The sequence below is a fragment of the Hypanus sabinus genome, unplaced genomic scaffold (assembly GCF_030144855.1).
Source record: "Hypanus sabinus isolate sHypSab1 unplaced genomic scaffold, sHypSab1.hap1 scaffold_1677, whole genome shotgun sequence".
NCBI lineage: Eukaryota > Metazoa > Chordata > Chondrichthyes > Myliobatiformes > Dasyatidae > Hypanus > Hypanus sabinus.
In genome coordinates, this window is record NW_026779760.1 from 31,505 (window position 1) to 48,167 (window position 16,663).

The 16,663-nt window shown below is 59.3% G+C and overlaps 1 protein-coding gene across 1 annotated transcript; it reads right to left on the reverse strand.

The window, feature by feature from the left end:
* Positions 1 to 9,982: 9,982 nt before the first annotated feature.
* LOC132387269 (complement C1s subcomponent-like) lies at positions 9,983 to 10,881 on the reverse strand (the record flags this gene model as incomplete). Its single annotated transcript, XM_059959619.1, has 1 exon — positions 9,983 to 10,881. A coding segment is annotated over one exon (782 nt), but the record flags the coding sequence as incomplete, so codon positions are not given.
* Between the last annotated feature and the right edge of the window lie 5,782 nt (positions 10,882 to 16,663).

The following is a 16,663-nucleotide window of genomic DNA, read 5'->3' on the forward strand; positions in this document are numbered from 1 at the left end:
ACCCCCCCGTCTCCTCCATCACCCTCTGAGACAGACCCTCTCTTCCCCTCTCCCTTCCCACCACTCTCCCCCCGTCTCCTCCGTCACCCTCTGAACAGACCCTCTCTTCCCCTCTCCCTTCCCACCACTCTCCCCCCCGTCTCTTCCATCACCCTCTGAGACAGACCCTCTCTTCCTCTCTCCCTTTCCACCACTCTCCCCCCGTCTCCTCCGTCACTCGCTGAGACAGACCCTCTCTTCCCCTCTCCCTTTCCACCACACTGCCCCCCGTCTGCTCCATCACCCTCTGACAGGTCCTCTCTTCCCCTCTCCGTTTCCACCACTCTCCCCCCCGTCTCCTCCGTCACCCTCTGAGACAGACCCTCTTTTCCCCTCACCGATTCCACCACTCTCCCCCCCCCCCCGTCTCCTCCATCACCCTCTGAGACGGACCCTCTCTTCCACCTCCCTTTCCACCACTCTCCCTCCGTGTCCTCCATCACCCTCTGTGACAGACCCTCTCTTCCCCTCTCCCTTTCCACCACTCTCCCCCCGTCTCCTCCATCACCCTCTGAGACAGACCCTCTCTTCCCCTCTCCCTTTCCACCACTCTCCCCCCGTCTCCTCCGTCACCCGCTGAGACAGACCCTCTCTTCCCCTCTCCTTCCACCACTCTCCGCCGTCTCCTCCTTCACCATCTGAGACAGACCCTCTCTTCCCCTCTCCCTTTCCATCACTCTCCCCCACCCCCTGTCTCCTCCATCACCCTCTGAGACAGACCCTCTCTTCCCCTCTCCCTTTCCACCACTCTCCCCCCCGTCTCCTCCATCACCCTCGGAGACAGACCCTCTCTTCCCCTCTCCCTTTCCACCACTCTCCCCCCCGTCTCCTCCATCACCCTCTGAGACAGACCCTCTCTTCCCCTCTCCCTTTCCACCACTTCCCCCCCGTCTCCTCCATCACCCTCTGAGACAGACCCTCTCTTCCCCTCTCCCTTTCCGCCACTCCCCCCCGTCTCCTCCATCACCCTCTGAGACAGACCCTCTCTTCCCCTCTCCCTTTCCACCACTCTCCCCCCAGTCTCCTCCATCACCCTCTGAGACAGACCCTCTCTTCCCCTCTCCCTTTCCACCACTCTCCCCCCCGTCTCCTCCATCACCCTCTGAGACCGACCCTCTCTTCCCCTCTCCCTTTCCATCACTCTCCCCCCGTCTCCTCCGTCACCCTCTGAGACAGACCCTCTCTTCCCCTCTCCCTTTCCACCACTCTCCCCCCGTCTCCTCCGTCACCCGCTGAGACAGACCCTCTCTTCCCCTCTCCCTTTCCACTACTCTCTCCCCGTCTCCTCCGTCACCCTCTGAGGCAGACCCTCTCTTCCCCTCTCCCTTTCCACCACTCTCCCTCCGTCTCCTCCATCACCCTCTGAGACAGACCCTCTCTTCCCCTCTCCCTTTCCACCACTCTCCCTCCCGTCTCCTCCATCACCCTCTGAGACAGACCCTCTCTTCCCCTCTCCTTTTCCACCACTCACCACCGTCTCCTCCATCACCCTCTGAGACAGACCCCCTCTCCCTTTCCACCACTCTCCCCCCCCCCGTCTCCACCATCACCCTCTGAGACAGACCCTCTCTTCCCCTCTCCCTTTCCACCACTCTCCCCCCGTCTCCTCCGTCACCCGCTGAGACAGACCCTCTCTTCCCCTCTCCCTTTCCACCACTCTGCCCCCCGTCTCCTCCATCACCCTCTGAGACAGACCCTCTCTTCCCCTCTCCCTTTCCACCACTCTCCCTCCCGTCTCCTCCATCACCCTCTGAGACAGACCCTCTCTTCCCCTCTCCCTTTCCACCACTGTCCCCCCGTCTCCTCTGTCACCCTCTGAGACAGACCCTCTCTTCCCCTCTCCCTTTCCACCACTCTCCCCCCGTCTCCTCTGTCACCCTCTGAGACAGACCCTCTCTTCCCCTCTCCCTTTCCACCACTCTCCCTCCCCGTCTCCTCCATCACCCTCTGAGACAGACCCTCTCTTCCCCTCTCCCTTTCCACCACTCTGCCCCCCCGTCTGCTCCATCACCCTCTGAAAGATCCTCTCATCCCCTCTCCCTTTCCACCTCTCTCCCCCCCGTCTCCTCCGTCACCCTCTGAGACAGACCCTCTCTTCCCCTCTCCCTTTCCACCACTCTCCCCCCGTCTCCTCCTTCACCCTCTGAGACAGACCCTTTCTTCCCCTCTCCCTTTCCACCACTCTCCCCCCGTCTCCTCCATCACCCTCTGAGACAGACCCTCTCTTCCCCTCTCCCTTTCCACCACTCTCCCCCCACCGTCTCCTCCATCACCCGCTGAGACAGACCCTCTCTTCCCCTCTCCCTTTCCACCACTCTCCCCCCCCGTCTCTTCCATCACCCTCTGAGACAGACCCTCTCTTCCCCTCTCCCTTTCCACCACTCTCCCCCCCCGCCTCCTCCATCACCCTCTGAGACAGACCCTCTCTTCCCCTCTCCCTTTCCACCACTCTCCCGCCGTCTCCTCCATCACCCTCTGAGACATTCCCTCTCTTCCCCTCTCCCTTTCCACCACTCTCCCCCCGTCTCTTCCATCACCCTCTGAGACAGACCCTCTCTTCCCCTCTCCCTTTCCACCACTCTCCCGCCGTCTCCTCCATCACCCTCTGAGACAGACCCCCTCTCCTTTTCCACCACTCCCCCCCGTCTTCTCCGTCACCCTCTGAGACAGACCCCCTCTCCCTTTCCACCACTCTCCCCCCCCCCCGTCTCCTCCGTCACCCGCTGAGACAGACCCTCTCTTCCCCTCTCCCTTTCCACCACTCTGCCCCCCGTCTGCTCCATCACCCTCTGACAGATCCTCTCATCCCCTCTCCCTTTCCACCACTCTCCCCCCCGTATCCTCCGTCACCCTCTGAGACAGACCCTCTCTTCCCCTCTCCCTTTCCACCACTCTCCCCCGTCTCCTCCTTCACCCTCTGAGACAGACCCTCTCTTCCCCTCTCCCTTTCCACCACTCACCCCCCCGTCTCCTCCGTCACCCTCTGAGACAGACCCTCTCTTCCCCTCTCCCTTTCCACCACTCTCCCCCCGTCTCCTCCTCCACCCTCTGAGACAGACCCTCTCTTCCCCTCTCCCTTTCCACCACTCACCGCCCCGTCTCCTCCGTCACCCTCTGAGACAAACCCTCTCTTCCCCACTCCCTTTCCATCACTCTCCCCCCGTCTCCTCCATCACCCTCTGAGACAGACCCTCTCTTCCCCTCTCCCTTTCCACCACTCTCCCCCCCGTCTCCTCCGTCACCCGCTGAGACAGACCCTCTCTTCCCCTCTCCCTTTCCATCACTCTCCCCCGTCTCCTCCATCACCCTCTGAGACAGACCCTCTCTTCCCCTCTCCCTTTCCACCACTCTCCCCCCCCGTCTCCTCCATCACCCGCTGAGACAGACCCTCTCTTCCCCTCTCCCTTTCCACCACTCTGCCCCCCCGTCTCCTCCATCACCCGCTGAGACAGACCCTCTCTTCCCCTCTCCCTTTCCATCACTCTCCCCCCGTCTCCTCCATCACCCTCTGAGACAGACCCTCTCTTCTCCTCTCCCTTTCCATCACTCTCCCCCCGTCTCCTCCTTCACCCTCTGAGACAGACCCTCTCTTCCCCTCTCCCTCTCCATCACTCTCTCCCCCGTCTCCTCCATCACCCGCTGAGACAGACCCTCTCTTCCCCTCTCCCTTTCCACCACTCTCCCCCCCCGTCTCCTCCATCACCCGCTGAGACAGACCCTCTCTTCCCCTCTCCCTTTCCACCACTCTGCCCCCCCGTCTCCTCCATCACCCGCTGAGACAGACCCTCTCTTCCCCTCTCCCTTTCCATCACTCTCCCCCCGTCTCCTCCATCACCCTCTGAGACAGACCCTCTCTTCTCCTCTCCCTTTCCATCACTCTCCCCCCGTCTCCTCCTTCACCCTCTGAGACAGACCCTCTCTTCCCCTCTCCCTCTCCATCACTCTCTCCCCCCGTCTCCTCCGTCACGCTCTGAGACAGACCCTCTCTTCCCCTCTCCCTCTCCATCACTCTCTCCCCCCGTCTCCTCCATCACCCTCTGAGACAGACCCTCTCTTCCCCTCTCCCTTTCCACCACTCTCCCCCCCATCTCCTCCGTCACCCTCTGAGACAGACCCTCTCTTCCCCTCTCCCTTTCCACCACTCTCCCCCCCATCTCCTCCGTCACCCTCTGAGACAGACCCCCTCTCCCTTTCCACCACTCTCTCCCCCCGTCTCCTCCATCACCCTCTGAGATAGACCCTCTCTTCCCCTCTCCCTTTCCATCACTCTCTCCCCCCGTCTCCTCCGTCACCCTCTGAGACAGACCCTCTCTTCCCCTCTCCCTTTCCACCACTCTCCCCCCGTCTCCTCCATCACCCTCTGAGACAGACCCTCTCTTCCCCTCCCTTTCCACCACTCTCCCCCCCCCCGTCTCCTCCATCACCCTCTGAGACAGACCCTCTCTTCCCCTCTCCCTTTCCACCACTCTCCCCCCCGTCTCCCCCGTCACCCTCTGTGACAGACCCTCTCTTCCCCTCTCCCTTTCCACTACTCTCCCCCCCGTCTCCAGGGAGCGTCCTGGTGAATCTCCTCTGCACCCTCTCTAATCCAGGCAGCGTCCCAGTGAATCTCCTCTGCACCCTCTCTAATCCAGGCAGTGTCCTGGTGAATCTCCTCTGCACCCTCTCTAATCCAGGCAGTGTCCTGGTGAATCTCCTCTGCACCCTCTCTAATCCAGGCAGTGTCCTGGTGAATCTCCTCTGCACCCTCTCTAATCCAGGCAGCATCCTGCTGAATCTCCTCTGCACCCACTCTAATCCAGACAGTGTCCTGGTGAATCTCCTCTGCACCCTCTCTAATCCAGGCAGCATCCTGGTGAATCTCCTCTGCACCCACTCTAATCCAGGCAGCGTCCTGGTGAATCTCTTCTGCACCCTCTCTAATCCAGGCAGCATCCTTGTGAATCTCCTCTGCACCCTCTCTTATCCAGGCAGCATCCTTGTGAATCTCCTCTGCACCCTCTCTAATCCAGGCAGCATCCTGGTGAATCTCCTCTGCACCCACTCTAATCCAGGCAGCGTCCTGGTGAATCTCCTCTGCACCCACTCTAATCCAGGCAGCGTCCTCGTGAATCTCCTCTACACCCTCTCTAATTCAGGCAGCGTCCTTGTGAATCTCCTCTGCACCCTCTCTAATCCCGGCAGCGTCCTGGTGAATCCCCTCTGCACCCTCTAATCCAGGTAGCGTCCCGGTGATTCTCCTCTGCACCCTCTCTAATCCAGGCAGCGTCCTTGTGAATCTCCTCTGCACCCTCTCTAATCCCGGCCGCGTCCTGGTGAATCTCCTCTGGACCCTCTCTAATCCAGGCAGCGTCCCGGTGAATCTCCTCTGCACCCTCTCTAATCCAGACAGCATCCCGGTGAATCTCCTCTGCACCCTCTCTAATTCAGGCAGCGTCCTCGTGAATCTCCTCTACACCCTCTCTAATTCAGGCAGCGTCCTTGTGAATCTCCTCTGCACCCTCTCTAATCCCGGCAGCGTCCTGGTGAATCCCCTCTGCACCCTCTAATCCAGGTAGCGTCCCGGTGATTCTCCTCTGCACCCTCTCTAATCCAGGCAGCGTCCTTGTGAATCTCCTCTGCACCCTCTCTAATCCCGGCCGCGTCCTGGTGAATCTCCTCTGGACCCTCTCTAATCCAGGCAGCGTCCCGGTGAATCTCCTCTGCACCCTCTCTAATCCAGACAGCATCCCGGTGAATCTCCTCTGCACCCTCTCTAATACAGGCAGCATCCTGGTGAATCTCCTCTGCAGCCTCTCTAATCCAGGCAGCGTCCTGGTGAATCTCCTCTGCACCCTCTCTAACACAGGCAGCATCCCAGTGAATCTCCTCCGCACCCTCTCTAATCCAGGCAGCGTCCCGGTGAGTCTCCTCTGCACCCTCTCTAATCCAGGCAGATTCCTGGTGAATCTCCTCTGCACCCTCTCTAATCCAGACAGCGTCCTGGTGAATCTCCTCTGCACCCTCTCTAATACAGGCAGCATCCCAGTGAATCTCCTCCGCACCCTCTCTAATCCAGGCAGCGTCCCGGTGAGTCTCCTCTGCACCCTCTCTGATCCAGGCAGATTTCTGGTGAATCTCCTCTGCACCCTCTCTAATCCAGGCAGATTTCTGGTGAATCTCCTCTGCTCCCTCTCTAATCCAGGCAGCGTCCCGGTGAGTCTCCTCTGCACCCTCTCTAATCCAGGCAGATTTCTGGTGAATCTCCTCTGCACCCTCTCTAATCCAGGCAGCGTCCTGGTTAATCTCCTCTGCACCCTCTCTAATCCAGACAGCGTCCTGGTGAATCTCCTCTGCACCCTCTAATCCAGGCAGCGTCCTGGTGAATCTCCTCTGCACCCTCTCTAATACAGGCAGCATCCCAGTGAATCTCCTCCGCACCCTCTCTAATCCAGGCATCGTCCTGGTGAATCTCCTCTGCACCCTCTCTAATCCAGGCAGCATCCCTGTGAATCTCCTCTGCACCCTCTCTAATCCAGGCAGCATCCCTGTGAATCTCCTCTGCACCCTCTCTAATCCAGGCAGCGGCCCGGTGAATCTCCTCTGCACCCTCTCTAATCCAGGCAGCGTCCTGGTGAATCTCCTCTGCACCCTCTCTAATCCAGGCAGCATCCCTGTGAATCTCCTCTGCACCCTCTCTAATCCTGGCTGTTTGCTTGTCTGTAAATATACCTGTGATTTACGTGTTCATTTCAAATAGCTTCTGCAGACTGCTTGTTGTGTCCAGTAATCTGAAGTTGACTTGAGAGTCTGTGGACTGCTGTTTTGTTTGGTCTAATGGCCTCTTCACGTGTGTGTGAGTGTGTGTGTGTGTGTGTGTGTGAGTGTGTTTGTGTGTGTGAGTGTGTGTGGTTGAGAGTGTGTGTGTGTGTGTGTGTGTTTGAGTGTGTGTGTGTGTGTGAGTGTGCTTGAGTGTGTGTGTGTGTGTGTTTGAGTGAGTGTGTGTGTGTGTGTGTGGTTGAGAGTGTGTGTGAGTGTGTTTGAGTGTGCGTGTCAGTGTGTGTGTGTGAGTGTGTGTGTTTGAGTGTGTGTGTGGTTGAGAGTGTGTGTGTGTGTGAGTGTGCTTGAGTGTGTGTGTGTGAGTGTGCTTGAGTGTGTGTGTGTGTGTGAGTGTGTTTGAGTGAGTGTGTGTGTGTGTGTGTGGTTGAGAGTGTGTGTGAGTGTGTTTGAGTGTGTGTGTCAGTGTGTGTGTGTGTGAGTGTGTGTGTGTGTGTTTTTGAGTGTGTGTGTGTGAGTGTGTGTGTGTGTGAGTGTGTGTATTTGAGTGTGTGTGTTCGAGTGTGTGTGTGAGTGTGTGTGTTTGAGTGTGTGTGTTTGAGTGTGTGTGTGTGTGTGTGTGAGTGTGTGTACTTTGAGGTGAAGTAGATACTGTGGAGCATTTGTCGTGTCGAATGATCTCCGCAGCTCACTGCCGGCCGGAGGTGATATATTCAACAGGCCAGCTACATATAACAATCTCTGCTGTCCGTCCAGGCTGAAGGTGGGGCCACGGGACCCCCCGATCACTGGGTGTTCCACGCCCCCGGCCCTCTCTTCGTGCCCCAATTGGCCCAGCTCGCCAAATTCACCGGCTTTGCCTCCAGCTTCCACCTCCCGCCGTTTTTCTCCTTCTCCCTCCTCCCATCTCCGGAGGCAAACCGTCTGCCGGCTTCTATCCACCCCGGGGCTGTCTGACCACACCTCGTCCCCGCCCGCTGACCTGGAGAAACTCTGCCCGCCTCTCCGGTTCCCGGCTCAGACTCCCTAAATTCCACCACCATCTCTAGGATGCTGCCTGGTTTAGAGAGTGTGTCCAGTTCTGGTCGCCTCACTACAGGAAGGATGTGGAAGCATTGGACAGGGTACAGAGGAGATTTACCGGGACGCTGCCTGGTTTAGAGAGTGTGGATTATGATCAGAGATTAAGGGAGCGAGGGCTTTACTCTCTGGAGAGAAGGAGGATGAGAGGAGACATGATAGAGGTGTACAAGATATTAAGAGGAATAGACAGAGTGGACAGCCAGCGCCTCTTCCCCGGGGCACCACTGCTCAGTACAAGAGGATGTGGCTTTAAGGTGAGGGGAGGGAAGTTCAAGGGGGATATTAGAGGAAGGTTTTTCACTCAGAGAGTGGTTGGTGTGTGGAATGCACTGCCCGAGTCAGTGGTGGAGGCAGATACACTAGTGAAGTTTAAGAGACTGCGAGACAGGTATATGGAGGAATTTAAGGTGGGGTTTCTATGGGAGGCAGGGTTTGAGGGTCGGCATGACATTGTGGGCCGAAGGGCCTGTAATGAGCTGTACTGTTCTATGAAATGGCTTCTCTGTAATGTTACTTAATGCTGGAATGGGTTTCTGTATGGGTCATCACTGCAGATGGGGTGGTGGGGGGGGAACTAACTGATGGGGGATCTGTGAGCTGAGCAGGAGGCGAACAAGGAGGACGGACGAACGAATGAACTTTGTCTCGGTTTGTTATTTGTCATCTGTATCGATGGTCAGGATGATAATGTGGCGAGTTGGATCAGCAAATTCGCTGACGATACAAAGACTGGAGGTGTAGTGGACAGTGAGGAAGGTTTTCAAAGCTCGCAGAGGGATTTGGACCAGTTGGTGGAACGGGCAGAAAAATGGCAGATGGAGATTAATGCGGACAAGTGTGAGGTATTGCACTTCAGAAGGTCAAGCCAAGGTAGAACATACAGGGTAAATGGTGGGACACTGAGGAGTGCAGTAGAACAGAGGGATCTGGGAGTACAGATACACAATTCCCTAAAAGTGGCGTCACGGGTAGATCGGGTCGTAAAGAGAGCTTCTGGTACATTGGCCTTTATAAATCAAAGTATTGAGTTTAAGAGTTGGAATGTTATGGTGAGGTTGTATAAGGCATTGGTGAGGCCGGATTTGGAGTATTGTGTACAGTTTTGGTCACCGAATTACAGGAAGGATATTAATCAGGTTGAAAGAGTGCAGAGAAGGTTTACAAGGATGTTGCCGGGACTTGAGAAACTGAGTGACAGAGAAAGGTTGACTAGGTTAGGACTTTATTCCCTGGAGCGTAGGAGAATGAGGGGAGATTTCACAGAGGTGTATAAAATTATGACGGGTATAGATTGAGTGAATACAAGCAGGCTTTTTCCACTGAGGCCAGGGGAGAGAAAAAGCAGAGGTCATGGGTTAAGGGTGAAGGGGGAAAAGTTTAAAGGGAACATTTTTTTTGGGGGGGGGTTCTTGGTTGGACTCGGCTTCAAAGGTTATGGGGAGTAGGGGAAAGAATGAGCCTATGATTGGATGGCAGACCGGACTAGATGGGCCGAGTGGCCTAATTCTGCTCCTGTGCATTTCCCGGGCATCCGCCTCCCCCCCCCCAGCTTTACCGACTATCCCTTTAACGGGACACACCCACCGAACGTCTCTTTACCTCCCCCCCTCCCACCGCGACTCCCTCGCCCATCCAATTCCACTACCCCACCGATCCCCCTCCCGGCACTTAGCAGAGGTGTAGGCTCACCCATTCGCCTCCCTCCCCCCCTCTCACCTCCCGAACGGGCCCCCTCCCCGGCGAGGCCGAGATCTGCTGCCGTCGCCTTCTTTGTTGGGGGTGGGTGGGTCCACACCCGGCGCGGACGGTCCCCGGCCACCACCACCACCACCCCCCCCCCCAACGCTAACGCCCCCAAGCGAGGGACGAGCAACGCCTCATATTCCCTCCGGGGCACCTCCCATCCTGTCCTCCCCCCTGGCCGCCTCTTAGTCTGGCTCTCCCCCCCCCCACCTCGGCCTGAAACGTCGACCGCCAATTCTCCTCCGCAGAGGCTGCCCGACCGGACGGGCACCGCCAGTCTGCCCCTGTCCCTCGCCGCCCTTTCCGAGAAAATAGACTCTGTCGACTGTCTGCCAGTTACTTCTCCAATCATCTTTTTCTTTTTAACTTCGGTTTATTCGAGTTTGGTTGGAGTTACTTTTTCAATTATTATTTTTTTTTCATGCGAGCTCGGGTGGAATTACCCCTCCAATTACTGCCCCGCGGGCCCGCTCGACCCTCACTCTTCGTCCGCCCACTGCCCGTCCTCCGCCATCACCTCCCGCAGCCAGTCCGCGTAGGCCCCCAGCTGGGTGTAGACGCCGTAACTCCCGCACTGCTGGGGCCCGAAGGAGACGATGCCGCGGGCCACGCACCTGCCCCCCTGGCCCCTGAAGACGTAGGCCCCGCCGCTGTCGCCCTGGCACGAGTCGGTGCCCGGCTGGCCGGCGCACAACATGCTCTGGGTGAAGACGGGGACCTGGCCCCCGTAGTCGGCCCGCCGGCACAGCTCCATGTCCACCACCGGGATCTGGGCCCACAGGAGGTCGGCGGAGCGAGTCGGCAGGTTCTCCGTCCTGCCCCAGCCGGCGATCAGCCCCAGGGTCCCCACCGGGGGGGCCCCGGCCTCCCCGGGCCCCGGCAGGCACAAGGGGGCCACCGTGGGCCCCAGCTCGGCCTTCTTCTTCAGCTTGACCAGGGCCACGTCGTGGGCGTAGTTCGGGCGTCCCAGCTCCTGCCGTCGGTATTCCGGGTGGAGAACTACTTTCTCGGCCTCCAGCTCCTGCCGCTCCCCCGGACTCAGGTCCCGAAGGTTGGTGACCCCGGCTACAATTCGGGGCAGGGCCGAGCGGGCCTCGACGACGTGGGCGGCCGTCAGCACCCAGCCGTCGCTCAGCAGGGCCCCGCCGCCCATGTAGGGGCCCGTCCGCAGGCGGACCTGCCAGGGCAGCTGGCCCCGGAGCGCGGGGGACCCCCCGAAGATGCGGCTGGTCCCCGAGAAGACGTGGCAGGCCCCGCAGACTGGGGGCGGGAACGGGAGAGGCCACGACAGGGACGGTGGGGAGGGAGAGAGAGAAGGAAGGAAGGGGGGAGGGTTTGGGATCGAGGGAGATGGCGGGGGGGGGGGTTAAGGGGAGCGGGACGCGAAGCGAGGGGAGGGGACGATAAGAGGAGGAGGGAGTGATCAAGGCAGGGCCGCGAGGGGGAGGAGGAGGGAGAGGGAGAGGGCGAGACGGGGGGGAGAGTGGGTTGAGCGGGGAGAAAGCATTTGGGGTGGAGGAGCGTGACAGATGAGTGAGAATGCGCAGGAGGGGAGTTGGGAGGGGGAAGGCGAGGGAGTGAGAGCAGAAGAGGACGGGGGCCAGGAGAGGGCAAAGAGCGGGAGAAGGAGAGAGCGGGAAGGGACGGAAAACGGGAGTGAGGGCAGGAGCGACAGCGACAGGGGTCAGGAGGGAGAGGAGGGGGAAGAGGCAGGGAGAGGGGAGTGAGGGAGGGGGTTGATAAGAAAGCGGATGGGTGATGCAGCACAGGGCGGGGGGTGGGGGAGGGAAACGAGAGGGAATTGGGACGCCGGGAAAGGGAGAGCGGGGCAGAAGTGGGGGAGAGAGGGAGACAGAGAAGGCGAGAATAAGGAGAGAGCAGAGGGCAGAAAAAAAGTAGGGAGGCGGTGGAGGGAAAACATGGCGAGGAAAGTGAGGCAGCGGAGTGAAACGGGGTGGAAGGGTGGAAGGGGCAGGTGAGGAGGAGGGAAGGGTGGTAGTGAAAAAGGGACAGAGAGGAAATGGATGGGGGGGGGATTGATAGGATATGCGGAAGGAGAGACCGAGAGCGGGGCAGGAGTGCAGGAGTAGAGGAGAGGGAAGGGAGGGGAAGTGCGAGACGGGGAGTGGAGGGCAGAAGAGGAGGAGGTAGAGTGGGAGAATTGGGTAGAGGGGAGCATGGTGGTGGAAGAGGGGAAAGAGAGATGAGAGACGGAGGGAGGGAGAGAGGGAAGGGGTTCAGGGAGAGAGAGAGAGAGAGAGAAACAGTCACAACACTAACACATCCAAACAAATACCGCACAGGAATCGATACGGCGGGATTTCACACACATTGTCCCCAGAGTCGGGTGTCAGACGGTCAGTGATCGGGTAGTGTCGACGTTCGGGGTGTCACACGGTCAGTGATCGGGTAGTGTCGACGTTCGGGGTGTCACACGGTCAGTGATCGGGTAGTGTCGACGTTCGGGGTGTCAGACGGTCAGTGATCGGGTAGTGTCGACGTTCGGGGTGTCAGACGGTCAGTGATCGGGTAGTGTCGACGTTCGGGGTGTCAGACGGTCAGTGATCGGGTAGTGTCGACGTTCGGGGTGTCACACGGTCAGTGATCGGGTAGTGTCGACGTTCGGGGTGTCGCACGGTCAGTGATCGGGTAGTGTCGACGTTCGGGGTGTCAGACGGTCAGTGATCGGGTAGTGTCGACGTTCGGGGTGTCACAAGGTCAGTGATCGGGTAGTGTCGCGTTCGGGGTGTCACACGGTCAGTGATCGGGTAGTGTCGACGTTCGGGGTGTCAGACGGTCAGTGATCGGGTAGTGTCGACGTTCGGGGTGTCACACGGTCAGTGATCGGGTAGTGTCGACGTTCGGGGTGTCACACGGTCAGTGATCGGGTAGTGTCGACGTTCGGGGTGTCAGACGGTCAGTGATCGGGTAGTGTCGACGTTCGGGGTGTCACACGGTCAGTGATCGGGTAGTGTCGACGTTCGGGGTGTCAGACGGTCAGTGATCGGGTAGTGTCGACGTTCGGGGTGTCACACGGTCAGTGATCGGGTAGTGTCGACGTTCGGGGTCTCACACGGTCAGTGATCGGGCAGTGTCGACGTTCGGGGTGTCAGACGGTCAGTGATCGGGTAGTGTCGCGTTCGGGGTGTCAGACGGTCAGTGATCGGGTAGTGTCGACGTTCGGGGTGTCAGACGGTCAGTGATCGGGTAGTGTCGACGTTCGGGGTGTCAGACGGTCAGTGATCGGGTAGTGTCGACGTTCGGGGTGACACACGGTCAGTGATCGGGTAGTGTCGACGTTCGGGGTGTCACACGGTCAGTGATCGGGTAGTGTCCACGTTCGGGGTGTCACACGGTCAGTGATCGGGTAGTGTCCACGTTCGGGGTGTCAGACGGTCAGTGATCGGGTAGTGTCGACGTTCGGGGTGTCAGACGGTCAGTGATCGGGTAGTGTCGACGTTCGGGGTGTCAGACGGTCAGTGATCGGGTAGTGTCGACGTTCGGGGTGTCACACGGTCAGTGATCGGGTAGTGTCGACGTTCGGGGTGTCAGACGGTCAGTGATCGGGCAGTGTCGACGTTCGGGGTGTCAGACGGTCAGTGATCGGGTAGTGTCGACGTTCGGGGTGTCAGACGGTCAGTGACCGGGTAGTGTCGACGTTCGGGGTGTCAGACGGTCAGTGATCGGGTAGTGTCGACGTTCGGGGTGTCAGATGGTCAGTGATCGGGTAGTGTCGACGTTCGGGGTGTCACACGGTCAGTGATCGGGTAGTGTCGACGTTCGGGGTGTCACACGGTCAGTGATCGGGGAGTGTCGACGTTCGGGGTGTCAGACGGTCAGTGATCGGGTAGTGTCTACGTTCGGGGTGTCAGACGGTCAGTGATCGGGTAGTGTCGACGTTCGGGGTGTCACACGGTCGGTGATCGGGTAGTGTCGACGTTCGGGGTGTCACACGGTCAGTGATCGGGTAGTGTCGACGTTCGGGGTGTCACACGGTCAGTGATCGGGTAGTGTCGACGTTCGGGGTGTCACACGGTCAGTGATCGGGTAGTGTCGACGTTCGGGGTGTCACACGGTCAGTGATCGGGTAGTGTCGACGTTCGGGGTGTCACACGGTCAGTGATCGGGTAGTGTCGACGTTCGGGGTGTCACATGGTCAGTGATCGGGTAGTGTCGACGTTCGGGGTGTCACACGGTCAGTGATCGGGTAGTGTCGACGTTCGGGGTGTCAGACGGTCAGTGATCGGGTAGTGTCGACGTTCGGGGTGTCAGACGGTCAGTGATCGGGTAGTGTCGACGTTCGGGGTGTCAGACGGTCAGTGATCGGGTAGTGTCGACGTTCGGGGTGTCAGACGGTCAGTGATCGGGGAGTGTCGACGTTCGGGGTGTCGCACGGTCAGTGATCGGGGAGTGTCGACGTTCGGGGTGTCGCACGGTCAGTGATCGGGTGGTGTCGACGTTCGGGGTGTCAGACGGTCAGTGATCGGGTAGTGTCGACGTTCGGGGTGTCAGACGGTCAGTGATCGGGGAGTGTCGACGTTCGGGGTGTCACACGGTCAGTGATCGGGTAGTGTCGACGTTCGGGGTGTCAGACGGTCAGTGATCGGGTAGTGTCGACGTTCGGGGTGTCAGACGGTCAGTGATCGGGTAGTGTCGACGTTCGGGGTGTCACACGGTCAGTGATCGGGGAGTGTCGACGTTCGGGGTGTCAGACGGTCAGTGATCGGGTAGTGTCGACGTTCGGGGTGTCAGACGGTCAGTGATCGGGTAGTGTCGACGTTCGGGGTGTCAGACGGTCAGTGATCGGGTAGTGTCGACGTTCGGGGTGTCAGACGGTCAGTGATCGGGTAGTGTGGACGTTCGGGGTGTCAGACGGTCAGTGATCGGGTAGTGTCGACGTTCGGGGTGTCACACGGTCAGTGATCGGGTAGTGTCGACGTTCGGGGTGTCAGACGGTCAGTGATCGGGTAGTGTCGACGTTCGGGGTGTCAGACGGTCAGTGATCGGGTAGTGTCGACGTTCGGGGTGTCACACGGTCAGTGATCGGGTAGTGTCGACGTTCGGGGTGTCAGACGGTCAGTGATCGGGTAGTGTGGACGTTCGGGGTGTCACACGGTCAGTGATCGGGTAGTGTCGACGTTCGGGGTGTCAGACGGTCAGTGATCGGGTAGTGTCGACGTTCGGGGTGTCACACGGTCAGCGATCGGGTAGTGTCGACGTTCGGGGTGTCAGACGGTCAGTGATCGGGTAGTGTCGACGTTCGGGGTGTCACACGGTCAGTGATCGGGGAGTGTCGACGTTCGGGGTGTCACACGGTCAGTGATCGGGTAGTGTCGACGTTCGGGGTGTCAGACGGTCAGTGATCGGGTAGTGTCGATGTTCGGGGTGTCACACGGTCAGTGATCGGGTAGTGTCGACGTTCGGGGTGTCACACGGTCAGTGATCGGGGAGTGTCGACGTTCGGGGTGTCACACGGTCAGTGATCGGGTAGTGTCGACGTTCGGGGTGTCACACGGTCAGTGATCGGGGAGTGTCGACGTTCGGGGTGTCACACGGTCAGTGATCGGGTAGTGTCGACGTTCGGGGTGTCACACGGTCAGTGATCGGATAGTGTCGACGTTCGGGGTGTCACACGGTCAGTGATCGGGGAGTGTCGACGTTCGGGGTGTCACACGGTCAGTGATCGGGTAGTGTCGACGTTCGGGGTGTCACACGGTCAGTGATCGGGTAGTGTCGACGTTCGGGGTGTCACACGGTCAGTGATCGGGTAGTGTCGACGTTCGGGGTGTCAGACGGTCAGTGACCGGGTAGTGTCGACGTTCGGGGTGTCAGACGGTCAGTGATCGGGTAGTGTCGACGTTCGGTGTGTCAGACGGTCAGTGATCGGGTAGTGTCGACGTTCGGGGTGTCAGACGGTCAGTGATCGGGTAGTGTCGACGTTCGGGGTGTCAGACGGTCAGTGATCGGGTAGTGTCGACGTTCGGGGTGTCAGACGGTCAGTGATCGGGTAGTGTCGACGTTCGGGGTGTCAGACGGTCAGTGATCGGGTAGTGTCGACGTTCGGGGTGTCACACGGTCAGTGATCGGGTAGTGTCGACGTTCGGGGTGTCAGACGGTCAGTGATCGGGTAGTGTCGACGTTCGGGGTGTCACACGGTCAGTGATCGGGCATTGTCGACGTTCGGGGTGTCAGACGGTCAGTGATCGGGTAGTGTCGACGTTCGAGGTGTCACACGGTCAGTGATCGGGGAGTGTCGACGTTCGGGGTGTCAGACGGTCAGTGATCGGGTAGTGTCGACGTTCGGGGTCTCACACGGTCAGTGATCGGGTAGTGTCGACGTTCGGGGTGTCAGACGGTCAGTGATCGGGTAGTGTCGACGTTCGGGGTCTCACACGGTCAGTGATCGGGTAGTGTCGACGTTCGGGGTGTCAGACGGTCAGTGATCGGGTAGTGTCGACGTTCGGGGTGTCAGACGGTCAGTGATCGGGTAGTGTCGACGTTCGGGGTGTCGCACGGTCAGTGATCGGGGAGTGTCGACGTTCGGGGTGTCAGACGGTCAGTGATCGGGTAGTGTCGACGTTCGGGGTGTCACACGGTCAGTGATCGGGGAGTGTCGACGTTCGGGGTGTCACACGGTCAGTGATCGGGTAGTGTCGACGTTCGGGGTGTCACACGGTCAGTGATCGGGTAGTGTCGACGTTCGGGGTGTCAGACGGTCAGTGATCGGGTAGTGTCGACGTTCGGGGTGTCACACGGTCAGTGATCGGGCATTGTCGACGTTCGGGGTGTCAGACGGTCAGTGATCGGGTAGTGTCGACGTTCGAGGTGTCACACGGTCAGTGATCGGGGAGTGTCGACGTTCGGGGTGTCAGACGGTCAGTGATCGGGTAGTGTCGACGTTCGGGGTGTCAGACGGTCAGTGATCGGGTAGTGTCGACGTTCGGGGTGTCAGACGGTCAGTGATCGGGTAGTGTCGACGTTCGGGGTGTCAGACGGTCAGTGATCGGGTAGTGTCGACGTTCGGGGTGTCGCACGGTCAGTG